The sequence below is a fragment of the Anser brachyrhynchus genome, assembly GCF_964034855.1.
Source record: "Anser brachyrhynchus genome assembly, chromosome: 5".
Lineage (NCBI taxonomy): Eukaryota > Metazoa > Chordata > Aves > Anseriformes > Anatidae > Anser > Anser brachyrhynchus.
In genome coordinates this window covers 26,298,910-26,324,633 of record NC_137699.1, presented here as the reverse complement: position 1 = coordinate 26,324,633, position 25,724 = coordinate 26,298,910, and the positions used below count along the sequence as shown (strand labels likewise).

The 25,724-nt window shown below is 43.0% G+C and overlaps 2 protein-coding genes across 2 annotated transcripts; one reads left to right on the top strand and one right to left on the bottom strand.

Annotated features, from left to right (window-relative positions):
- Positions 1 to 1,401: 1,401 nt before the first annotated feature.
- On the bottom strand, positions 1,402 to 12,610 carry GREM1 (gremlin 1, DAN family BMP antagonist). The gene is made up of 2 exons (XM_080594169.1): positions 11,370 to 12,610; positions 1,402 to 5,114 (listed from the first exon to the last, which is right to left on the bottom strand). The coding sequence occupies exon 2, from the start codon at positions 5,111 to 5,113 to the stop codon at positions 4,559 to 4,561; it is 555 nt and encodes a 184-aa protein (XP_080450295.1). The 5' UTR covers position 5,114; positions 11,370 to 12,610; the 3' UTR covers positions 1,402 to 4,558.
- LOC308195937 (uncharacterized protein) lies at positions 8,233 to 19,549 on the top strand. The gene is made up of 2 exons (XM_080594168.1): positions 8,233 to 10,630; positions 17,791 to 19,549. Exons 1-2 carry the CDS (start codon positions 9,901 to 9,903, stop codon positions 17,832 to 17,834), a joined length of 774 nt encoding a protein of 257 aa, XP_080450294.1. The 5' UTR covers positions 8,233 to 9,900; the 3' UTR covers positions 17,835 to 19,549.
- The last annotated feature ends 6,175 nt before the right edge of the window (positions 19,550 to 25,724 follow it).

Below are 25,724 nucleotides of genomic sequence, written 5' to 3'. Positions count from 1 at the left end.
GACTGCCTCAGCTTGTTAGCATATAAATAATAAGGCCGTAATACTAGAAAGTATTAGAAAGGTAAGCCCAGGAGGTTGTTCTCTCTGTTTTAAATCTTCAGATAAAGATATATTTTCACATCTCTTCATGGAAATTTATTCCATGCAATTGTGCCTAAATCTCCGACCAGAAAAGGTCAAATGCCTTTTACAAATGATGATTTTAATGTTATTTCCCTTTCAGTAAATTTTAGAAGGTCCCTTCCCACGCCCCTCACCATACCCCCCCCCCCAAAAAAAAAAAAAAGAAAAATAAAATAGAGGAAACTGAAGAAAAAGCTTTTAAAGTACCCAAAGAAGCAGTACTCCATAGACTGGTCAGCTACATTATTTCAAAAGGGCTGCACATGAGGAAAAAGCAGCAGTGTCTTATCACCACCCTGCCTTTCACAGCTGGGTGCTGGACATCTGCCTCTGGTTACCCCTGTGTGCCACAACGTGCTGCTCACTCAAGGGACTGTAGGCCCAACTGTGTCATTGACTCTCCTTTGAATGAAAAGGTGCAAGTCTGAAAATGAGCATGCCTTTGTTACTGCTCAAAGGCTTGTGTGAAATAAGAGGCTGTCCTCAGTGTGGTACGATGAGGTGCTGATCCCCATCTAAGCAGCTTTCACCACAAGGGCAGAAAACGCCACGGCTGCTGAAGACCGCAGCATTGCTCTGGAAGGACTGACCTAGTCCTCCGGACACCTGGCAGAGCAGCAGGTTAGAAAGACAGCATCTGCAGTGCTGCTGCCATCTCCTCCCAGCTGGGTGGCCGCAATCCACCCTCTGCGGCAGCAGTCTTTCCTCAGCACCAGCCTTGTTCAAGTGCAGTCAACAGGGACAGAGAAGGTGAAAGGAAATTACAGCTCTTCTTGTACTCCTTCATAATTCCACCTTTTCATCTTTTCTGTCCTCACTGAGAGCTTGTAAAATTCTGTGTTGCAAAGGTGTTCCCTACTCTTTTTTTTTTTTTTAAAGTGGGAGTGAAATGATGAATAGACACAGAACTGAGGTGAGGTGTAACGCAGGCATGCTGAGTCCAACTCCAACTCTACAACAATTCCAGTTTGATTTATATTTTGAACTGTCACTATATGGTTTACAAGGGGAAAAGTGTGAGTAAAGATTGAGATTTTCCTTCTATAAATTGTGAAAGGGTGAGGGGGAAGTGACAGATCTCATTTAAAAACCTTATTGAAGTAGCCGTGTTGAATGATGGTGCCATTGCTTGTCTCTGTCTCATTGTCATAATGTAAGCCCTTTTATAATTAAGAGAAACCACAGAAGTCAGAGTAAAGTACAACAGATCCAGAAAGAGCTGGAAACTTAAGGAAGAAACAAAATTAAAAAAAATAAAAAACAACAATAGACATGGGCTGAAGAAGATATTTTATTTATTTGTTACTAGTAGTTAAAATGACGTACAAAATGCTGGGAAGAAAAACCTCCAATTCTATTCAGTTACAAAATAATTAAAACTTCATTTTAAACCAAGTTTTGCTTTGTGAGACCGAGCATGAAAATACTGCAGCCTTAGGTTATATAGTCCATTGTTTTTAGAATAAAGCAGAAATTTAAATACATATTGTGGTTGATATTAAATATCTTGTATAATTGTAAGTTAGCAGAACTTTCTTACTCTCAGGCAATAACTAGCAATTCATAAAAGTTCTTTGTATAAAATTTACATAGTTATGGGGGGGATCTGCCTCCAGGGGAGTTCCGTTGTGATCTGTGCACAGGCTGTTTGGAACATAAGGATTTGTAACACTTTTATCGGTTTTCCTTCAGAATGCTAGTCTAATGTTAAATAAAGGAGTCGGTAACGTCTAAAGCTTTGCTTCATGTCTAAAGCTTTAGGGACAGAGCAGCCTAGAATGAAATCCCGTCACTGTTAAAGACAATGAGAGTTTTTCTATTGACAGCAATTGAAGAAAACAATTTCTTTATTAAGTTGTGCCCATTTATTGAACAGAAACACTAGCTAGTACAAATCTTTCAGCAAAGGCTGAGATTGGCCCTATCACCTGCAAACCAACTCAAAAAAAGTAATTTAAAGGAAAACAACCTCTGCCTATTATCAATGAAAGAGGATTTGTATTAATAATAACATTAAATATCCATATCTTTCTGTTTAACTATTCACATTCCACACAGTGGAAATCTACCTCCTATAATTCCAGATTTTAAAATTGGATTTTAAAATCCATGAAGAAATGTGTCAAACCTGCTGAGTGAGAGTACGCCAGGTGAAATGCATTTAAATAATATGAATCAATGAGTTGCAACCTCTCAATCTTATAAATGCAGACCTTGTAGCTGTGGATTTTATAGGAAAAATATATTAATTGCAGAGACGCAGGATATCGCCAATAATTACATGAGACATTGTGTAACAGTGGTGGCTCCTAATATAATGACTGCACATTGTACACATCTGTGACGTGCCACTGTGTATTCTTTCCTATGGATATGTTACTAAGAGCAGAGTGGTCTTCCTCAGAGTTTGATGGACAGAAATCATGTCAAAACGATCACCCTGTGGCTGAGAGAGGCTTTTGGTGTGAGAAAGAACAGCAATGCTGATAGTGGAGACAGAAGAGCATTGCTGCTGAAGGGGAAAACAAGTCCTGGGTGTGCAAGCCCCACCGTACCACTGACTGGGACATGGCTGCCACAGGGAAGCGCCATTTTGCAGGGGGCCTTCTGTCAGGGTGTAGGAAGGCGAGCGGCACTGCGGTGCCCTCACCGCCTGGACAGAAAGTGCCGTCGCCGAGCCAGTGCCCAGGAAGGCATCAGCAGGAGGCACAACGGCTGCTTGAGGTGCGGGGCGGCTGCGGACCACGGTGGCTGCGCAGACGGCCCCAGGGCCCAGGGCAGCGGCACCGCCTGCGGGGTCGCGTGGCCCCGCATCCACCCAGCTGCACAGGGCTGGCCGCGCTCTCGCCAAGAGCCTCCACCCTGGTCTGGTTTGAGCTCCTACTCCTGAAGGAAAGACAATGCAGGCTGGTCTCCCAGGTGAGTGTCTTTGAGCTGTTGGAAGTAGCGTGTCCCCTTTCGTGTGTTTTTCCCCCCAGATGAGAGGGGGCAGTTAGCCCTTAATTTTCAGGAAATTCTCTTTACTTAGTCCAAATCCTGTTTAAATGCAAGTCTGCGGTAAAAGATATAAAAAGAGGATTATTGCTGGCAAAGTTCTTCATCTCTTTTTCAACAAACTGCATGCCTGTGGCAAAGCTAAAATAACAATAACAATGCAATGTTTACTAGTCATGAATGTCGTGTCTTTTGTCTCTTGTGTGGTTATTGCATTTGCAGTCACATGATGCTTGTTTTAATTTTTGCTTTGCTCTTTATGTACTAAATTACTGCCATTCTGTACTTGATCATGGTTAGCAAGATTTTTGTGCTGCGGTATGTACGTTTTTATGTATGCGTGTGAAAAAGAGAAGGAGAGAGTTCAGATATGCACAATAGAGTATGCATACTCATTGTATGTATGTATAGATACCAATGAATAAAAGATACTGCATATACATATATATGTAATATGAGGAATAACTGATACCAGAAATACAAGACAGCGAATGGATCTAGTGGCACAAGAATGGGTTTGGATTGATGTGGAGAGCCATTAGAATTCAGAAGTGTATTTAATAGCCTTGTATATAGTTTCTCTTTAATTTATGTAATATATGACTAGGTATATAAATTAAAGCAAAACGTAAACAGAGGACAATATCTCTTCCTCTGTGTCTTCCTATTTATGTATCTTTCCTTTTTCTACTCCCTTTTGTACTCCCCCGTCTACTTACTTTGGCCTTTTGCTGTCTAACTGGCTGTGGTTCTGTTTTCCATCCACCTATACTGACTTTTCAACACTCCCACTTCCCCCATTGTTCTCCAAAAGCGGCTTTTGGATTACAGCTATTTTTTTGAAGAAGCACATTACAAACTCTTGATACAGCTGCTATTTTGAGTGATGTTCTTGCTATGCCGTAACTGCTTGTAGCCTACTTCATATTTAAGAATAGATTCATGCTTTCAGATATATTGTCCTCTCACTTTGATGTTTCTCATAATACAGTAAAAGCAAATATAATGGCAGGTGAACATTAGCAAAAGCCACAGCTCCACTTTCCCAGTAAGTGGCAAAAATGTGAATTTACATTAGGAAACCTAATTCATGACTGTGGGTAAATAGATTGTTTAATCTTTAATACCCCTGTTTATTCTTTCTTTCCTTTCCTTTTTTTTTTTTTTTGTCAGAGTGAACATTCATATATTTGCTTGCACACATCCGTTTTCTCTCTTACACCCAAACTCATGCCTATCCTTTCCTTACATCCATTTTGTTCTTTGATTTTTTGTTGGTTGGTTGGTTGTTTTTTTTTTTGTTGTTTTGTTTTTTAGGTAATTCACTGGGTTCCTTTCAGTTTCGTCCAGCCCCGAAGCTTTGCTATTTCATGCCACTCCCTCTCACACTGGCAATGATTGCGGACAGTCAGAGTGCAATCGGTACAATATTTTTCTCGGCTTAGTCCAAGTCGATAGATATACACCGGCACTCCTTCACGCGGGTGATCCTTTTCTTCTTCCTAGGGGGCTGAAGCTCAGGGCAGTTGAGGGTAACAGTCATGGTGGTAAATTTCTTGGGCTTGCAGAAAGAACAAGACTGGAAAGAACCTTCCTCTTTGCGGACATGCCTGGGTATATAGAAGGAATTGCATTGGCCATAGCAGAACCTGTTGATAATGGTGCGACTGTTGCAGCCTTCTTCATGGATAGTTTGTTTGAGGGGCTGAGTTTTGCACCAATCCCGCTTTAGGTATTTGCGCTCAGTGATGTGCAGTGCCTCCTGACTGGATTCCAGCACCTCCTCTGCAGGCATTGAGGTGCCTTTTCCTCGTTCTCGATGCCTGGAGCCCGACTGCTGCTGTGTCTGCATTTGCTCTGAATCATTGGGCTGATCCTTGTCAGGAGGAGGGATAGCACCTTGGGATCCACGGTTCCTCTTTCTCCCTTCTGCTGTCGGTACCAGAAATCCCATCAGAAGAAACACAGCAGCAACGGCATACAGCGTGCGGACCATCCTATAGAGAGGAAGATGAGGAAATAAAGCACAGTTGTGGATTTCAGATATCAACAGAAATCAGGTATGCAGAAAATTTTCAGCTCCTAAAGGAAGTGTGTGTGCACAGACAAAAGAAGTGTGCAGGAGTGCACACTTACTTATAAAAGATGAGCACTTTGCCTTCATCAGCTGGAAAGCTGTTTCCAAATTACCAAGTAATAAAAGCTTTCATATATGGTGACTGAAAGTCAGAGGCTACAATAAGTCCAAACAGAATTTAACTCTGTAGCATGCATCTTTTTCCAGCTCCTTTCTCCATGTATACTACCCTTCTAAAGAGTTCTTATTCCCTTCCTATAGCTTACTGACATTAGGAGCACTGCTCCTGATTTACACTGGTGGAAGAAGAGATTTTATGCTGTGCAATGATTTATGTGATATAGTTATCTGCAACACCAGAGGACTGAACTCTTTGACTCAGGGCATGCATCCTAACTGCATGTCCCTTAGACTCAGAAGCTTTGTACCTCTTCTTGCATACCACGTGTCCAAGTAGACTGACCATATGTGCAGACTATATCCACCTGCGGTCTGAATGCAGCATCCCAAGCTCTGCCATACTGCACCTCTGAATCGGTCCACTGAGTCTGAATGTAATGAAGCCTAAGGTGAGTAAGAAATGTGTAACAAGATAGGCAACAAACATAAATGGATATTTAGGTATAGGTTGAAAGAGGTGTGTCTGTAATTTCAAATTACACATTCTCACACATTACTCTGAATCCTTGACAGATACATTATAGAGATGCAGTCATAGATCTCTGAGTTTTATTCATTATCATAGATCTCTGACTTTTATTCATTATACCCAGCAGGATAATGAAAAGACATGAGAACAGCAGAATTTCATATATGACATTAAGTATGTGACATCAATATCACAAAGAATGTCGATTGCGCACACGCAAAAAGACTTCAAGTGCAATAAGTAGAGAAAACCAGGCTCTTTAAAACTGCACTCCTGCTCCAAAACCTAGTTACTAGCATAGGAGCAGCTTTTCTTTCCTTCCTTAGTAATTATGACCCAGTTACCTTCCACAAGTTTTGCTGTTTCCCAAAGCTCTGAGCAATATGGGCTGCTAGGTCAGCTGAAGCCACCAACAAGCCAGGAAGCAACTCATCACCTGTCATGCTTTTCCCCCTCCCTGTGGTCTCTGTGTTGTTTTGGAAAGCGAGGGATGTGGCAGCAAGCGAGGCATATAGGGGAGGGAGGCTCTCAGGAGACCCTTGCCATGGGGAGCTTGGAAGAAGCCACCAGAAGTGGAAGGCCCATGCATTAAAAATGCGAAGAATTGTGAAGAACAAATGAGGAAGCTGGTGTTTCCTACCTGCTTGGAGCGCTGCTGTCATATCCCTTATTTAACTCATTTTATTGGTAAGGGATGAATTACTGTTTGACCTGAAGACTTCTGCTTGTGTTACTACCCTACACAGCCAACATACGTGAAATCAAGGGCCCTGTCCTGTCCTGCTTTATCTGCTCGGCCTGAGACCACACAGCAAGGCAGAAAAGCAGCCAAATGCCAGCCCTGGAAGGGCCACCTAGAGACTCAGTCAAGGCTCGGGATAAGTATCCTTTACTGTGCAAGATACCTGTTAATTTCTGAGTTACTAGATCTTTCCAGACATACAGAGAAAATAAGTTTTTTATTATGCTGTTCAAAAAGCATTTCTTACAAAATGGACTGGGAAAGGAATTACTGGAGTGGAAAAGTGCCATAGGAGGTTCCCATTATATTTAGAGATTTGCTTGGGAAGTTTAAGTGTGGAGTTACTTTAAGCGTTTGTCTACACACTGTCAGCGTACCTGGAGTTTACAATATGGATTTTATCATACATATAATATGCATCCATTTTATTTATTTAGGTTTATTTACCAGTACAGATTCATTTTATTCATTTAGGCTTATGTACCAGCGTGTTGCATGTTTGGAAGAAGCTTCAGACTTCAAGAGAGGGGTGTAAAAAGTGATGCTACTACCGACTCCAACAGGCAACTTGGAAGGGCTGCTTTAAATATGGAAACGAAATATTGTACAGAGCATGCTATTTTAATAAGCTTAAGGCTCTGTCATAGAACAGAAAAAAAGTTGGGAATTCTAATTGAAGACCAATGCAGTTGAATTTCAAGCATTAGCTTGGACTTCGTATTTAATGTTTTTCCCGTTTCTTTTGCAGTCTCGATGTTACTTAAACATGTTTCTTTTTAGTTTCCATCTTCTGTCTTTAAAATATTTTTAAAAAACACAGTTATAAAATACTGCTTATTTCCTTAAGTGACCAGAATGACTCCTTCCAAAACTATTCTTATTTCTCCGGTGACTGTATACCCACATTGTATTTAGACGGTATTTTAATATGCATGTTATTTACTCAACATGGTGCCAGAACCTTAGAAAGAAAAAAAAAAAAGAAAAAAAAAGGCATTGCATGCAACTGAAAATAATTTTCTAGTTTCTAAGCAGTGCCAGGAAATTTCAGGTATTTGTTTAGTGTCCCATAAGTCTGAGTTGCTGTTTCACCAGTATGCGTATTCCTGGGCTACTTTTATTTCTAGAACTGATCTTCTCCATGCTACTTCACCTTCTTTCCATAAGCATGCAACCGATGACATAGTCATCAGTCATGTGAAAATGAAATGTACTCTGGGATGGTAATTTGGGGAAAATCTGATGGTAATGTCTACTGTTGCATTATATGCATCCCAGGATCATGTGTCTGTAAGAAGCACATGCCTAACACTAAGGAAATGCAGCGATGTGTTCCAATATCATCCTAAAACTAAGGGCGAAATACTTTTTTTCACTGAGCTGATTTACAACCTCAAAGGCAGAAACTATATTATATGCTCAAAAAAGTGATTATGATTCAAATGAAAATTAACAACTCAGCCAAAGCCTTTGTTATGGTCACTTCCAAAATATGCATCTAAAATTAAAAATAATCCTAACATTTAAGACTAAGTACAGTTTAAACATAGACCCACCAAAGAGACTCTGTCAACTTCATGACCTTTAATGGCAGCTCAAGCACAAACTTCCTTTAATAGTAACTTATTAAATAGCTATTAAAAAAAAAAAAAAAGGTTATTAAAGAAAGTAAAAAGAAAAGCAAAATACAAAAGAAAATGAGGTATTATGCCTCAGTAAGGATAGCAGCCAAAATGCAGTGCCTGCATTCTGCACTATCCCGAGGCAATGAATGCATTTGCTTATGAGAGAAGACTGCACCTCTGCTTAAGTTAGGAACTAGAATGATTCATCCAATCTGCAATTTAGTGTTTGTGAAATGTTTCCTTAACAGCTTTTTTTATTACTGAAAAAAAAAAAAAAGAACACGCAACAGTGTGCAAGTGACTAAATCAGTGTTACCATATCCAAAGTTTTACGAAAAGGAAGTCTCTCCAGATTTTTTTTTTCCTTGTCACAGCCATAATTCTGAAGCAGTAATAACTCTGGAGCTTGGGTAGGAGCTGTGAGGAATCAAGCTATAAAATCTTACATGCCAAATTTCTGCTAAATTTTCAATACTTGATAGCGGCTGCTACAGAAGCATTGGCATAATCAGAAACCTTTTTGAGAACCTTTTGAACATACAGATGTCCACAGAAAAAACATTCAAGTCCCACTTACTTCATTGAGATCCACTGAGAGATCCAATATCATTAATATTTATTTTCAAAAAGTAACAAAATACTTCAAAAACTCCTTTTTTCCCCCCTGTATTTCATTGCTGAGCTGAGTTCGACTCTTTATCATCTGTAAGCACTCAGTCCTAAAGCCTAAAGAAGTTTTATTGCTGACTTCAAACAGGAGCAGAATTGGACCCTAACGTTCAAATCACCTCATATGTGGATTATCTAGAGCTGGGGATCTACTCATCTACGGCAGATGAGGAATGCTGCGGATTAATACTAGCAACTGTAAATATGGAAGTGTAAAACCTTCCAGGTTTATTACTCAATACAGTAAGCTGTAATTTTTCAGTGTATACATTTTCTGCTATAAATTAAGGACCTCCAAATGTCAGTTTATAAACGGCACTTCCCTATGAGTTCCCAGGCAGAGTCGTAAAGCGATCACTGAAATTTTTAGCACAAAGCAACTTGTTTAAAAGTACTGGATGGAGTCCCGGTTCTGTTGAAATATACAGCAAAATTCTCACAGACCTCAGCAGGCCCATAATTTCATCTGTGAACCATATTTACTAGGAAAATATTATGATGAGCCATGGACTCATGTGCTTCGCAGAAAACATGAAAAATAATCTGCCGAAGACCTAGAAAAATAAATGTTCTTGGTGGGCTTCAAATACCAGCCAAGCAAAGAGGCAAAACACAACGCTTTGGCTATTGAGAAAACTGAAATGGTTTATGTCCCAATGGATCGGAATAATTTTATGCCTGGTTTATAATATATGAATTACAGAAATAGTCTTATGTAATGTTTTCATAGTTCCTAGATCTGTATCTTTAAATACACAAAAAGTATACTTTGTATGGCGGTGGCAGTTCCCACAGAACCTTTTTTTTTTTTTTTTTCTGAGATCAAGATAGCAAAACTAACATCTCCTTTTGGTAGAATCTGGATACATTTATATTTCCGATAATTCCTTCGTCTGAGTCACGGAGATGCCTTCCCCGAGACACGTAATAAGTGCGGGCAGCCGTACAAGGGGAAAAAGGAAACCACACACACACACAAACCCCAAAACCCGATCCCTCTGAGAGTTCCCCCTGAGGAGGGATGTCTCCGCAGGGCACCCCGGGGGATCAGAGGGCAGCTGAGCGCTGGGCACGGCTGGTGCCACTGCCACTGCCACCTCGGGACTCTTGGGCCGGGGCAGCGATGCGAGGCGGCAAGGAGGTCTTCGGGAGAGCGACCCCACCGAGGGGAAAGCAAACGCCGGGGAACGGCGTGGGGCTGAAGCCTAAAGAGGAGCGGACGGACACGGGCGTGGGCTCCCCCGAAGCCTCGCGTGCAGCCCCCGCCGCCTGCGAGCCGGCTGCTTCTGGGCTTTCTCGGCGTGGGGAGGAGCGGCCGGGACGGCAGCGGCTCTCGGGCTCGCCGACCCCAGTGGCTCAGAGGAAGCGGGGCCCCGGCGCTGGCCGCCCCCCGACACGAAGACCCCGCGCACCCCGCCGGGGGGCGGCCGGGCCCGGCGCTTCCGAGGGCGCTGCCTGCGGGGCCGGGCCGGGCCGGGCCGGGACTGGAAGGGACGGGAAGGGAAGGACGGGAAGGGACGGGACGGGCTTCTCCCGTCACCCTGTCCCCGGCACCGGCAGCCGGGGGCGATGCGGCGGCCCCAGAGGGACGCGAGGTGCGCGTGTCCCCCCCCCCCACCAACCCCGCCGGCTCGCCTCCGCCCGGCTCTTCCCGGCTCCCCGCGGGCACCGACGCCCCCCGAGCCTGCCCGAGCTCTGCGAAGGCGACGAGGGCCGAAGGAGCGCGGAGCCGTCGAGGCGGCAGAAGTCAGGTGGGAGACTGAGCCGTGCCGTGCCGTGCCGGGCTTAGGGGCGCTGAGGGCGCTCCCGCGGGCGCGCAGCCGGGGCCGCAGCGCTGCGCGGCGCTCCGCTGCCCGGCCCCCGCACCCGCCGCCTGTCCCGGGCTGCCCGCAGCGACGGGACGGGACCCGACGGGACCCAACGGGATCCGACGGGACGGGACGGGAGGGGACGGGACGGGACCCGACGGGACGGGGCGTGCGGCGGCGAGGCCGGCACCTGGAGCTGGACCTGCCCCCGCCCCGCTCCGCTCAGAGGCCGGGCCGGGATTTGGCCGCGTGTCGGGTTCGGGTGGGCGCCGCATCCAATTTGTCGGGAGGGATGCTGTAGGCGGAGATGGGAGGCAGAGCTAACGGGGCTTCTGCAATCCCGGCGTTTGCCGGGCGAGAGGCATGGACGGCGCCCCGGCCGCGGTACTCGGCGGGAATAGCGGTGTCAGCCCCGCTCCCGCTGAGGGGCATCCTCCGCAGAGCCGGGGCGCCCGGCACTTTTGCTGGGCACCGGCGAACGACCCCTCCCCATGCCCCCAGCCCGGCGGTAGGATAAAGGGATGCACATTTTGCCTCCCACGGACTGGCCAAGCTCGGCCGCTGCCGGACCCGTTTGCGGCCCCGCTGTGAGTGCGCGCAGCGCGGCTCGGCTCGGCTCGGCTCGGCTCGGCTCTGCCACGGCTCTGCCCGGCCCGGCCCGGCCCGGCCCGGCCCGGCTCACCTGCGCGGCGGCGGCTCCTCGGGGGGCCCGGCTCGGTGGCGGCGGCTCCTCGTCGGGGCCTGGGGCTCGGCGCGGCTCTGCCCTGCGGTGTCACTTGGCGGAGCGGGCGACGTAGGAGCCCGGGGCTGCCCGGGAGTCCATAGAGGGAGAGCCTCGGATCCTGCCTACAAATTGCAGCAGCGCCGAGCTGTCTCCCATTTAAATGTCTGCCAGCTGAGATCTGCGCTCCAAGCCCCTCCAGATCATTGGACAAGCGCCTCCAAATCCCGCGTTATCCGCCCCCTTTAACACTTCCATGAACTTCCACTAGGGAAAGCTTTCTGTCGTGCAGATAAACACTCGACTACTTTCCTCTCTTAAGAGAATCGGTGCTAAAGGTCACCACCCCAAGGAATTGTTCCTGGAATGCACAGAAAATTCAAATTTTCCATCCCCGCTAAAGTATGACATTTAAGAAGCGTTAACCCCCCCCCGGCCCGCCTCCGCTCAGCTCAGCTCCGCTCCCCATCCCTTCCCATCCCTTCCCATCCCTTCCCATCCTTTCCCATCCCTTCCCACCGCGCTGCCCGGCGCCGCCGGGGCGAGAGGTGTCCTGCGGCCGGGAGGGATGCAGCGACCTCCCTGCCCCGACCGCTGCCAGCCGGCCCGCTGCAAACACGCCCGGAGTCACGCAGCTTCCAGATAAAATAACGCAAAACAGCGGGCGTGCTTGCAGGGGGTGATGCTAACGCGCGGCTCGCCGTCCGCAGCCGCTCTCACGGCTCTTGACCAGGGACAGGCTTCTCCCGTCGCCTCGGGTGGGCTTTTCCCCAGCCGTCACTCGGCTCTCGGAGGGCCGGGGGCTCCCCAGGGGTCCTGTGGCTCGGGGCTGCCGGGGACTGCCCGCAGCCTGCAGCCGGAGCGGCGCCGGGCACACGGCGGAGCTCGGACCGGGGCACGGGGAGGGACCGGGGGGAACGGGGGGGAACCGGGAGGGACCGGGGGACACCGGGGGACACCGGGGGGGTCTGTCCCCTCCCGCGGGCTGCTGGGCACGGAGGCTGTCCGCTCTGCAGGTGGTGCCCGGCTGCCTGCCGTCGGGTCCCCGCCGCCCGACGCGCCCCGCAGCCCGCACAGCCGCGCCGCCGCGACCCCGGCGCGGAAGCACCGCGGAGATAAGGGGCTCTGGCGAGCGGAGAGTTTGTGCTGGCCCCCCGGCTTTGCAGGTGGGGAGGACGAATTGAAACTCACGTAAAAGGGGCTGCTGCTTTAAGGATGCCGGGCCGAGGCAAGGTGCCAGCTTTCTGAGCCCTTAGCATCGGCTTCCTCATCGCTAAGGCAGAAGCGTGGCCGCGCTTTGTGCCCGCTGCATAGGTGAGGGCTCAGCTCGTTAGCAAATTGGGTCCGTGGCTTTAACTCACACGCGGGTTTAGCTATAACTTAGTAAAAAATAAAAAAAATATATAATTTAAAATATCCCTTGACTAACGGGACCGGCAGCACGCACAAATGCTGCAGAAGCGGCAGTGGTGCAGTGGTAGATGGCAGCATGAGAGAGAAAATGTGCTGGTGTGCAGGGGCCACTGAAGTTCAGTGCAATGAAGGGGGGGAGGATTACTGGCAAAGAATCACAGTCAGTGACATCTAGATGGATGGAAAGAGAGGCCCTGGGAATTTTTTGGATTTTTCATTATTTTGCTCCAAAAAGCGCTATTGGACTTCATAGATGTTTTTAATTAACTGGGGTCCGTCCTTTGTGAATCCAGAGAGAAAGTCACAATTCCCACCTCTCAGTATGTCGACAGACTTTATGCGCCTTTTCTTTTCTTTTGTTAAGCGAAGCCATGGCACTCGTGTAGGGAGAGGGGCTGTGCCCATCTGAACAGCTGCCCTCAAGCTGGGCTGGGGTCTGGGGGAGCACCTGCCAGCTCCTGCCCCTTGGTGCTACTCTGGGGATGGGGATGGGGGAAATTTTTTCTGTGGTTGCTCTGAGCTCCTTTTGATGCCTGATGTGGCACTGGCACTGCACGCACTGCCACGTGTTGCTGACGGCCTGTGGACAAGCTGCCTCTCAGCTGTATTTTTCTGGGATGCAGCTTACATGCCACCCTGGCATTCACCTCTAGACGATGATACTCTGGGCACCTATGGCAGGGCGGCCAGCTCCTCCCAACGCCTCACTGCACTCAAACACGCAGCCAGAGCTGCTGATCTGGAGCAGATGTCAGCAAACCAAGATGTCAGCAAACCAAGAATCCCTTTTGGATGCATGTCCTGGTGCAGAAGGTGTTCTCCCTCCTCAAGCCCTCTCTCGATTTCTCGTGGCTGTATGCTCCGCGCCATATTTTCCCATCTGTTTTCTTTCACTCAGTTTAATCCATAAGGAGTGTTTCAAGTAGACACTAACATCTTGGGTCCAACAAGATGTTTTTTCAGATTTTTCTGAACATTGCAAAGTAGAATTATTCCTGCAAGAGTTTGTCTGCTCATTCAGAAAAATAAGCCAAATGGGGACCAAAAAGACAAATAATTATAGCCATATCTGCTTCCTTTGGATGAATGATGGTGGAAACAACATCAGGTTTTTTTAACATCAGGTATCCGGATCATTTCCAGCTGGGAAATTTGTATTCCTTCTACTGCTGGGTTCATTAACAAAATATTCCTAGAGTTTACTCCAAAGGCTTGACTGTGCTGGTCAGATCCCAACCGAAGATGAGGTTCTGGCATCTTCCAGCTTGAAAAGCCCCCTCTGCTTTAAAGAAAACACCTCCCCTTCCTCCCACCTTGTCCACACTTGGAATTCTCTTGATGCTCAGCAGTGCTGCTAATTGGAACTCAGTCACAACTGGGGAAAACTCGGGTAACTGTTTAGTACAGACGGCCTATGGGAATATGTATATTTTTGTGGCATAGGTTTGAGATGAAGACCTTTGACGCCATGAGGTAGTAATAGCACACACTGTCAACCTGGCTGGATTCAACTACCCGCTTGCTATTCTTTTTTTCTTTTTTTCTTTTTTTTTCTTCCTTTTTTCCCCCTTCTGTTTTTTGTTTGTTTGTTTGTTTTATTTTTGTTTTAATTTCCTCTCCCACTTCTTGCTGGTATTCGCTGTGTGAGTTGTTCTTTGTTTTAGTGGAACAGTAAGAATTGTTTTAAGCTTAAAAGAAGTGCTGTACTTAATTCTTGCATAGAAAAATGGTATTGGGCTGAGCTCCTGTCTGCTACTGCTCACTTTGAGCACTACTCAATACATCCTCATTGCCAGGACAGTTGGCGCCTTATTAAAAGCCTTTGCAGAGGAGCCAAAGACTGACAGGGGCCAGATCCTCTTCTTGAGAAAATTGGAATAGCTTATAATAACTTCAGGGAGATGTAACTGACTTATGCCAGTGGAGAATCTGGCCCTAATATACCCAGAAATCAAAAGCCTCTCACTCCTAGACATGTTCCTCCAGGTCAGAAGTAAGGCAAGCCGTGGGAGAGACAAGGCACATCTGAGCCGCCTGCCTTGGTGTTTTGAACAGTTCTGCTATAGAGAGGAAGGAGCTGGCTTTATAGGGCCATGAATCTGGCACTAATTTACAGAAGAAAAACTAAAAGGGTACATTAAACTCAGCCATTGATGACAAAATCACTAATGTTTTCAGTGCTTTTTGTATGGCAGCAACTTGATATGTTTCCTCTCTGCTGGTAACATTCAAGAAAAGTAATGCCAAGCCAGTCTATTCACGTATTTTGAAGTAGAAAACATGAATGTATGCATCTATATGCCTACCTACCGACATACCTCAACTCCCTGTTAATACATGAGGTACTGATGTTCAGCTGCATTTTTTGACCTTTAAAATTACATTGGCGCTTGTGCAAATCTTGTGAGAATAAGGGGGCAAAGTGTTCAGAAGTTTTCTCACCAGCACAACCGTAACTTTTCTCTTGAGCTCTGCAACTGAGCTAGAAGTAAGCTCTGATGTTCACAGTGCTCACCACCTGCCCTCCCGGGGGGATTTGAGCTGTCCCGCGGAGGCGCGAGGCGAGGGGGCTTGGCATGGGTGTTACCTGATGTGACAGGAGATGTGTGCATTGCATAGGTGTCCTGCTGCAGACACGCGTTTTACAGGACATGCTCTGAGAGACGAGAGATACCGTCACGTCACAGGGACTGCCAGCCTTCTGGTGGTGCACACAGCTGATTTGCCTGACTTTCAAGAGGGGCAAGATGAGCAGCATCTCAGAAGCAGTTTATGACTTGGAGCATAGGCAAGGTCATATGCAGCACGTGTTGGATGGTCTGTGCATGGAAATGGCCTGTTGTTACATTATTGCCCGCATGTGGGAGTTTGTTAGCTTTACCTGGAAAAGAAAACATGTTTTGTCACAGAACAGACTCAAAGAATGAAGTTCCCTGTGGGGTATTGATATATCCAGAAGTAACGGATGAAAAGCCATGTGAAAAAAACAGCACAGAAAAAAAAAAAACACTTTTTATTTTGAGCTTTTTATTCAGGCAGAGAGTAATAAGTGACATAAAATACGAAAAGATGTTCTGTACTTTCACTTTAAGACACTTTACTAAAACACCAGTCCTGTGGTTCTTGCTTAGGCACTCTACTGTTTATTCTAATATAGATCAATGTGTAAAACAGAAAAAAAAATAGAGTTGTTGAACTTTATCTCAATATTGTATTTCATACCAAGCCATATAAAATAATACAAGAAAAACATGAGGTTAGTGTGAATTGTGATAAATTTCTTATAAAATGTACTGGAAAATCAAGCCAGGGACTGTGCTGCACTTTAGCAAAATTCTGTTTAATTAAATAATTTAAATCTTTCTTTTATTTGAGTTTTAGAATTAATGTCTGTTTGGTTGAGGCTCCACCTCACCAGAAGGTGAGAAGAAAGGTTTGGATAATATAGTACTTATTAAAAAAAAAAAAAAAAGCATTTTAGATTTAGGTTGAGCAAACATCATTCTTTTAATGTATAGATTTCTATAGGCTGAATAGAAAAAATAAGCAAGGGAAAATATATATATATATTTATTTATTTATTTTTAATGAAACGTTTTGATTTTGTTGTTTCAAAATGTCACAATCTAGAAATATACCTGCATTTCATTTGTGAGTGCTCAGAAACAGGACATGAGAAATCATAAGAATAAATGGCTTCAAGATAAAATCACTAGCTTTAAGCACTTTAATAGTCTGGGATCCAGCCCTGAAAATTATGGTGTCCTGATATGTCTGAAAACCTTTCTTGTTTAGGGTATAATACATGTAGAGTCAGGTTGTGGGCTTGTAATGATCTCCACACCTAGGAGCCACAGTCACTGACCAGAATTCCACTGCACTATGTGCTGCAGACATAGAACAAAAATATGTTTTCTGGCCTCAAAACACCTACATATGTAATGCAGTCCATATGTGACTATTTTTCAAAAGTGATTTAGAAAAGCTTATTTTATTAGGATGAAGTTTGACTGTTGGACAAATATAAACTTTCATGCCAAATGAGGAAATATCATTTGTCAAGCTAACCTTTTTATTACTCTTTTCACAGATTATTTTTTTTTTTTATGCATCTTATGTATTTGATGACTATAGAAGAATTTGCCAAGAAAATGAAAGCCATAAAATAGCCATGAAAAATTCCTCTTCCCTCATGCTTTTGCTTTGCGTGTTCTTTTGTGGCAGGGCTGTCTCATGAACCTGTAGGAGGTGTTTGCTGATATGCTTTGCTTTCCGGATGGTTCTGGAGCAACATGATAGCAGAAGTGACTCAGCCAAGCAAACTGACTTTGTCTAAGAAGCCCTTATAGTTTAAAGCTGTGGCTGGGTATTATGAAGGGAGGCATCGAAGGAGCTTGATGTGTTATTTGCTTACATATTTCACTCCAGGGATATGACAGCTATGAAATACAGTTTCCAGTTACACTGCAAAACTAAAAGACTCCCTTCCCACGCTGTACTGCATCCCACATGTTGATGGCAACCTCTTAGACAGATCACATTCACTTCTAAGACATGTATAGATATCCCCTACCCAATTCTGGCAAAGCAGTCCCTTCCTCGCTGTGGTGCAAAGCAGTTTGCTGTGGTGGAGGCACTGTAACTTGGGACGTTGCCATTTTGCACCAGGCTCAAAGAAGAGTGCTTGTTCTTTTCTGCAGTATGGAGACTCTCATACAACACCCGTGGAGCACGGGATGCTAGCCACGCAGTTAAGGTAGCTGAAAGTTAAGAAATCGTGGCCTTTTTCCTGACTCTACCACTTACTGCCTGTAGCGAAGGAAAAGGGAGTACAAGGCAGGAGAACCATTTTGTTATGTAAGAAGGTTCACAAGGCTTTTGTTTTGGTTTGGGTTTTCTTCTTTCCCATTGCCTGCTTTTTTAAATTCAAATCTTATCTGCTCTTTTTGTTTTTCCTGGCAATATCTAGGTAAAAACGGAACACCAGATAAAAAAGTGGCTTTGCAGGAATGAAGGAGCGTCAGCCCTCTTCTGGCTGCGACAACAACTTATTTAGATCGTGTGGAAGTTCTGCATTTCGTATTTGAAATCCACTGTAATAAACATGACTGCTACATTACAGGAAGGAAAGAGCTCTGAATCTATTGTACTGCTTCAGCATCAGCTAGTCCACTTCTCTGAGTGAATATAAAGCAACAATTTCCGAGGAGGCAGGTAGGAAGAAACAGAACTTGTCTTCGCTGACATTTTATATTTAGATGGTCTCCATGTCAAGAAGATGACATGTAAGAGGCTCAAGTACCCTCCCACCCTCCTTCATCCTTTTCCCTTCTTTCACTCACACTGATTTTCTTGTGACTCCATTTCCCCTGCAACAGGGAACAGAGTTTTCAAAGGAGCCAGAATCATTTTGGCCCAAATTCTAAAAGCTGGTTCAGTACCAAACTTCCAATGAAATAAGCAGTTAATAAGAGGAGCTGGGAGTTCAAATTAATCTGGGAAGACAAATTGTATTTTTTTTTTATCATTTCTGTCTATATGCCTGAATGCATCTATTTTGAAATTTCTAAGAGCTTTTAATGGCCTTTTAACTTCTGCAATTCTCCACAATAAAAAAATAATATTTCCAATCAATAAGCCAAGTTTTCACTGTTGTCGACAAAAAAAAAATTAAAAAATAAAAAAAATCTAAAGGCGGACAAAGAAGTGTTTTAACCACTTGTGGTTATCTAAAAGAACTGCTAAAGATAAGGCTGCAATGCAGCAGACTCTGTTGATTTGAATAGTGTTTTAAATATATACATAAATGCAAACACACAGTTAAGTGCTTTGTTAAGGAAGGTGGACTTGTGTTCACACTGATTTTTTTTGCTAAACTTAGATTCAGACCCTAGTCCTATAGGGGCCTGCCAGACACTTTACTTCATTTTCAGTGGGACTATTCAGAGTGTATAAAATGAAGCACACATAAAATCCAAGGAACTTGATTCAGGCGAGCCTTTCTGAAGACCCTCAAATGATTTATATATGTGTCTATCCCTGTTGACGTGTATATTAGAATTCTAAACTTTACAAACTGAAGAATTAAAAGTACAATACAATAATAACAAAGTACAAAAAAAAAAAAAAAAAAGGTCTATTTTTTAATCTGTATGGTTACCAAAAATTTACTCTTTCAAAAATTGCCAAAAAAAATCATTTCTGGGAAACTACACAGGCAAGCCTAGGGCCAAATCTCGTCCTGATATTTCCAATGGCTCTGTTTTGCTTCTTCTGTTTCCTTGTCAAAAGTATCCTGTTTAGCCTGTTTGGCTAAGGGCAGTTGGATATTTATTCATTGATCTTTCCCTTTATCACAGTATCTTGAATTCTAATTAGAATTTTTCAAGTTCTTTTACTTTATTCCCTAAATATAGCTACAACAGACCTCATTCTTCCCCTTCTGTGGAGCTGTTTGGAGTCATGGAAGAGCTGTCATCTTGCTTTCTGTAACTAACCACACTGCCTATAAATTCTTCATCAGATGCTTTCATTTGCAGTTTGATTAAATTATATTTCTTTTTACATGTAACAAAGTGCCCGGAAGAGAGTAAAATCACTTGATGTTAGGAGAGGCTCTGAAAATAGTTCGGGAGCTATCCTCTAGGTGTTCATAATTAATCAGACACCAAACACTTTGAGATTTTGGATGCACTTTTAAAAAGTCTAAAAATGTAAACAGTTTTCTTTCCTCTCCCCAGGAAGTCTTAATGCACTAAAGACGTAAGTGAAGAAGCTAAATTGCAAGTGACCAAATCAATTACACTTCAGATCAGACTGCGGCAGGGCTTTTTGGTTCTGAACCAGATGGAACTAGACTCTTTGTAGAGGAGGTGTTATTATTTCTTGTCATGGCTTCAAAATGAACATATGAATTCACAGTAGAAAATACATATTTTTCCTGTTGAAAAATATAATAAAGCATTTAGAGGAAAGAATCCTTGGGAGCTGGCGTCACCAGAAGCTATCAGGCACATTTAAGAAAAAAATAAAAACTTGTAGCAATTTCTTGTTCTTCTGATCTGATCAAAGAGAAAACAGAATTGAATAGGATGTTTTCCTGTGTTGTCAGGCAAAGAAGAAATCCTGCTTTTTAATACAGTAAATTCTTGGATTTAGAGTATATGATTTCTTTTTTCTCTGCCTTTCCTGTAGGATCAGATTTTTTGCATTGAGACAGCTATCGCGATGTAAAAACGTACCAGAGACAAGCGTGGTTTTCCTTGATGTAATTAGTTGAGATAAATCCAGGTGGCGGCACAAGCTATCTGGAGATAGAAAGCACTTTTAAAATCCAATGGAGATAGAACAATTTGTTTAGAAAACCTGGACAATTTGTTTAGAAAGCCTCTGCATGGCCCTCTGGGAGGAAGTGACTACTACAGTCAAGTGTAACAAAACCTTCTTCCTAGATAGAGAAAAGCCATCATAGCCAAAGGTAAATTCTTTGTTTCTAATTTAGAGAAGTATTTTGGAAAACCAAGTACTTTTATGCTTTAATATATCAAGTCAAATTTTTTGTTTTATCTGGCATCTGGATCCCTCTTGATTTGAATATACTACCACCACCTTCTAGGAGAGCTTTGAAAACCACTTTAGCATTTGGCCCTAAATATTTAAACAGGGGGAATTCCACCTGAAAACAAGCACCTTGAAAGGACTTCTTCCTGCTAATATGGAGGGAAAGACTCTGCCTTTAGCTTAAACAGTGCAAATACTTATAACAAGACATATCCTGCTATGAGGAGTTGTACTGTCGACAACATTAACAGGGCTCCTTAGCATCACTGGAGCCCTTGGCCAGCAAACCCTACACCTGACAATGTTTGCAAGATCAGATTTGTCACTGGGATGTTAATAGTGAATAAAAAAATGCTGTTAGAGCTTTAAATCTTTTGCCATACCTCTTCCAGACTTTTTTTTTTTTTTTTTTTTTTAATTAAACCGTCTACTTCTGCTGTGGTGTTTTGGGCTGTGCCTGGTCCTGTAGACATGCTTAAGGTGGGTCCTAACCAAGTTGGTTCCCCTAGGGAATACAGGGGAGAAATTGCCAAGTTTGTGAATTCAGGCTGTGTTTTGGACTGAAATAGGTGCTGAGCTATGTGGGTTCACCAAATTTCAAACAGTCCTAGACAAGTACAAAAGTAGAAATTGAGGTGCCTGAGGTACTTTATTGACAAGAAAATATAGTTGTGTATATACTTTAGCTTCCTAAGGAATTGGACATAGGAGGCTGTGTGCTTGGACTTTGGCATTTGTATTCCACACAAGTCCCACTGTTGGCGTTTAAGCCTTTAGTGCCCCTCAACCCCTTTGCTTCTCTTTTCCCATCTGTAAAGTTGGAGATAACTCCCAGTTTTGCAGCCCTTTACACTTTAGCCTTTTAGAGAACCTATGGGAGGGAAGCGATTGTCCCGCTCTACTCTGCACTGGTGCGGCCTCACCTTGAGTACTGTGTGCAGTTCTGGGCACCACAGTACAAAAAGGACGTGAAACTATTGGAGAGTGTCCAGAGAAGGGATCCAAAGATGGTGAAAGGCCTAGAGGGGAAGACGTATGAGGAGCAGCTGAGGTCACTTGACCTGTTCAGCCTGGAAAGGAGGAGGCTGAGCAGGAGGTCTCACTGCGGCCTACAGCTTCCTCACGAGGGGAGTGGCGGGGCAGGAACTAATCTGTTGTCTTTAGTGGCAAGCGATAAGACCTGAGGGAAGCATGTCAAGCTATGACAGGGGAGGTTCAGGCTGGATATCAGGAAGAGGCTCTTCACTGAGAGGTTGGTCGTGCAGTGGAAGAGGCTCCCCAGGGAAGTAGTCACTGCACCAAGCCTGTCGGAGCTTAAGAAGCATTTGGACTGTGCACTTAGCCACATGGTCTGAATTTTTGGGTTAGACCTGTTTGGAGCCAGGAGTTGGACTCGATGATCCTTACAGGTCCCTTCCAACTCGGGATGTTCTGTGATTCTGTGAAAATAGACACAATATGTTTTTAAGGAGCAACCAATATTTTAGTGACAGTCTATGAAGGTCTTACCTTCAAGTTAGTGGGTAATTCTTATCCTTTTCAGGGCTCATAGGTTGCTGCTGAGAACACAAATGCACAGCAGGAAATAGCCAATGCTGCTGGAGAGACACAGAAACTAGAAAATCACCTCAACTACCAGAGCAGGAGATAACTCATGTATTTTAAATTGAAAGAAATGTACCTTATTTTGACACACATTACTTGCATGTTGGATAATTTGCACTCATGGTTTCATGAGTGTATGTTCACCTTGAAAACAAGTCTTTTGAGATCCCATAACTTCAGACCCATAACCATCAAACAGGCTGCAACAAAACTGGATAATAGCAGGGGGAAGCTATAAGGAATCAGAAGCAGGGCAAACTTTTCTGCTTTTTAAACTATGTACACACATTACCTGTGTATGCACATAACCCTGTGGCAGCTGAGTCAAAGGGTTGTTTGGGAATTTTAATAATAGCCATGGACTATGTGTAAACTATGACAGCAATGATTATCTGTTAGAATAATGACCTTTTAAGAACTTGCTTAAATCAGCTATGACTGTTTTTTATTTGATAAATGTTTTATGCAGCAATAAAAATGAGTTTCTTAGTTCAAGTGCAGTAACAGAGCTTTAAGGCCCATAAATCTTACAGCCATCACACTATCCATTGGAGCAACTGAAAGTTTGGCAATCAACTTGGTTTCTGGTTGCACAGTTGCTATTTTTTTTTTAAGTTAAACTTAACCAATGCTCAATTATTATTGCATCTCTGGATGACCTGACATTTTCTTTCATGGGTATGTTTTGGCCATTTGGAAATATGAAATGACATGATGTAGTATTTTCTTTTATTTCCAAATGTGGAAAGGTGTTCTTCCTGTCTTAGGATGATGACTCAGGGCCATACTTCTCTATGGGGGCTATCCCACTTGAATTTCAGCCACCTTTAGATGACTTTTGGTCATTAGGATGCAGGTAATGCTCTGTAAAACTGCAATTTTTTTTTTTATTATCTTTTTTTTTTTTTCTCAGAATAAAGAATTAATTAAAACAGACTAAGACTGAATTCCCCATCAAAACTGTATGCCCATTCTGTGAGCTAACTCTTAAATATTCAGATGCTCAAACCCCATATATATATAAATATATATATATATTTGTGAGGGAGGTCTTTGGTAGCTCCCAAGAAAGTTACAAGTTGGTTAGGGTCAGAACAAACATTTGGAATAAAAGCTGTCAGTGTTTATACATTTAAAATCAGAGCTTAAGGATCTATAAATGAATGATACCAGTTAAGGGAAGAGGGATAGTCTGAGGCTCTCAACATTATTTTACTTTGTGCTTTCTCTTTTGCCTCACTCAGTTCATAATGAAAATAATGAAATTTAGCCACTGACTCCCAATACTGTTTTCCATGGAGAACAGAGTAGGATGAAGTAAATGTAAGACTCCCGTACATTGTAATGAGAGCTGGATTCCATGTGTTTTGTTAACAGGACTTACAGGAAAAAATAAGAAGAGGTGATTCAGGTCCACCTGATCTTTAAATCTGGAAGCCATTCTCAACTTCTACTGTCTCTGATCCCTTCTGCACTTCTGCCACATATACAAAAAATAGACATAGTTAGTGACACAACATTTTTTTAAAGTTCTTTCAGTTCCAATTGGTAATGATGCTGCCATGACATTTGCATCATTTAAGATTTGTTATACTCCCATGTGTTGAACACATGGCTAGAAGCTATTCCAGCCATCAGGATTCAAGTAATCATGGCAAAGCAGTTAGCATCATAAATAAAGCAAATATGAGCAGATATTATATCCTTCTTCTCCTGGTGAATTGGGATGATGAACTAGAATTCAACCCCATTCTTCACTGAACAGCAGAAGGCTTGAGTGTGGTAGACCTGGACCATGTACATACGTATGTACCTGGGAAATGATTCCTTTAACCCTTTCATGGTCTCATAGTTGGAAATCTTGGCTTAGGACAAAATCCTGTGCCAGTTAGCCTTATTTGTTGTACATGGGGCCTTCATGATGGCAATTCCATACTCTTCTTCTACATTGTTTTTTAGTCTTTATTTAGTTTTCATCTAAGTAGGTCATTGTCAGTAGCTGAGCACTTTAAGGGAACTTGCCATTTTCAGTCATGGTTGTAATCTGCCTTTGGCTTTAGGCACCATAAACAGACAGACCTTTTAAGGGACACAGTAATTAAAAAGGATTAGTATATGAGACGATTCCCAAACATGATATTTATTTAAGATTGCTGAAGACAATTGCATGACTTCAAATATTTTTTTATTTTTTTTACTTGTGCACTTAGCTAATAAAGCAGTGAACACACTTATCTCCCCTTTAGTCATGTGAAATTACACTTTCCTTATGCATTTACTGTTGGTCATGGTAGCATCTTCTGCATCTGCACACCTTCCTTTTCTCCTTCTATGAATATGAGTCTGAGAATTTTTCGTCTTTGAACGCTGTGTCCTAATGATTCAGACATTCCAGACTTGCATGTAAGAAAGAAGTACTTGCATAAAAATCAATTCACAGGACCAGTGATACAGCATTATAAATGAGGTGAGAGTTGCTTTAACAAGCTTACAAGCAAAAAGGCCAGAAGAGTACAAGTTTGTTTTGTGCTGGTGTTGCTATGTGTTGTTGTTGTTTGTTTCTTCTTTCCAACAAATTTAAATGTCTGAAACATTTGTTTTTGTACAGCATGAAAATGAAAACAAAGCCTTTTCAACACTTTCACAGAGCTACTGGTTAGAGATCTGGTTTGAGGGCATGGACTCAACTCTCTTCTTCGTCTTAAAAAAAAAAAAAAAAAAAGTACTTTTCCTCATCCCCAACTCCTGTCGTTTGGAAACAAAAGGGGCTTGAATGTTACTTTGTCCAGAACAAATCCAAAAACTTAGTTGATTTGGTATTCATCTTTCTGTCCACATCCTTCATCAGTTTAGCAGATTAATATGTTTCATTGTGTTTCAATAAAATAAGATTCAGGTCAGCTTAATTTACAATCCTGTACGTGACTCTCAGAAGCCTGACACCACATCCCCAGCAACTAGTTCCAAGTTTCTTTGGTTTGCTTGTGAATTGCTGGACAGCATAGATTTATTAGATGAATCCAAATGTGCCAATAGAATCAAGCATATATTGTATATAATCAAGCATATAATTATTTCTCCTCTGAAATAATTCACTAAATATTTTTATATTACTTTCTTCTGGGGGTTGACATCTTTGTATTTTTTAATGCTGAGTTTACTATAAGGCTATATTATCTTCTAAAAAGAGTACCTTTTGTACAGCATAAAAATGAAAACAAAGCCACGTGTGTGAGTACATGTATATAAAAATATATAACCTAGAATTTGCTCAGTTACACTTTTTTTTTTTTTTAATAGGGTCATAAATATTTTATAGCCAGCCAAAACTAGCGTTCCATGGTGTTACACTTCATTTTGTATAGCTTCTTCAAGCAAATTATGTCTGAAATATGAGAGGTAATTAACATACTTGCAGATTTTAAAATGCCTAAAAATGTTTTGTTTTCCAAATAATGAAAATTCTAAACAATGACAGCTATATACAAACTCCCTAACTCACATGCACCATTAATGCAAAAGGAGTGATTACACATGACAACATGACCAGCAATTTATATCTTTTAATATGTTGTTTTGTGGCATCAGCTCTTACTCTTTTAGTATAGTTGGTGTCTTTGTTCGTTGATTGCAATAGACCAGCAATTTGTTGATTCTTTGTATAAAACTGCATATAAACATTTGGACTGCTGTTGGGAGACGTTTTTTGCTTGCTTTTTGATCTTTAATGATTGTGGG

What these genes read in the sequence shown, in the direction of transcription:
- LOC308195937 (XM_080594168.1), top strand. Translation starts at nt 9,901, where the DNA reads ATGTCTCCGCAGGGCACCCCGGGGGATCAGAGGGCAGCTGAGCGCTGG. An exon ending in GTCGAGGCGGCAGAAGTCAG is followed by an intron (nt 10,631 to 17,790) that starts GTGGGAGACTGA and finishes GGCAATATCTAG; the next exon opens with GTAAAAACGGAACACCAGAT.
- GREM1 (XM_080594169.1), bottom strand. Translation starts at nt 5,113, where the DNA reads ATGGTCCGCACGCTGTATGCCGTTGCTGCTGTGTTTCTTCTGATGGGA.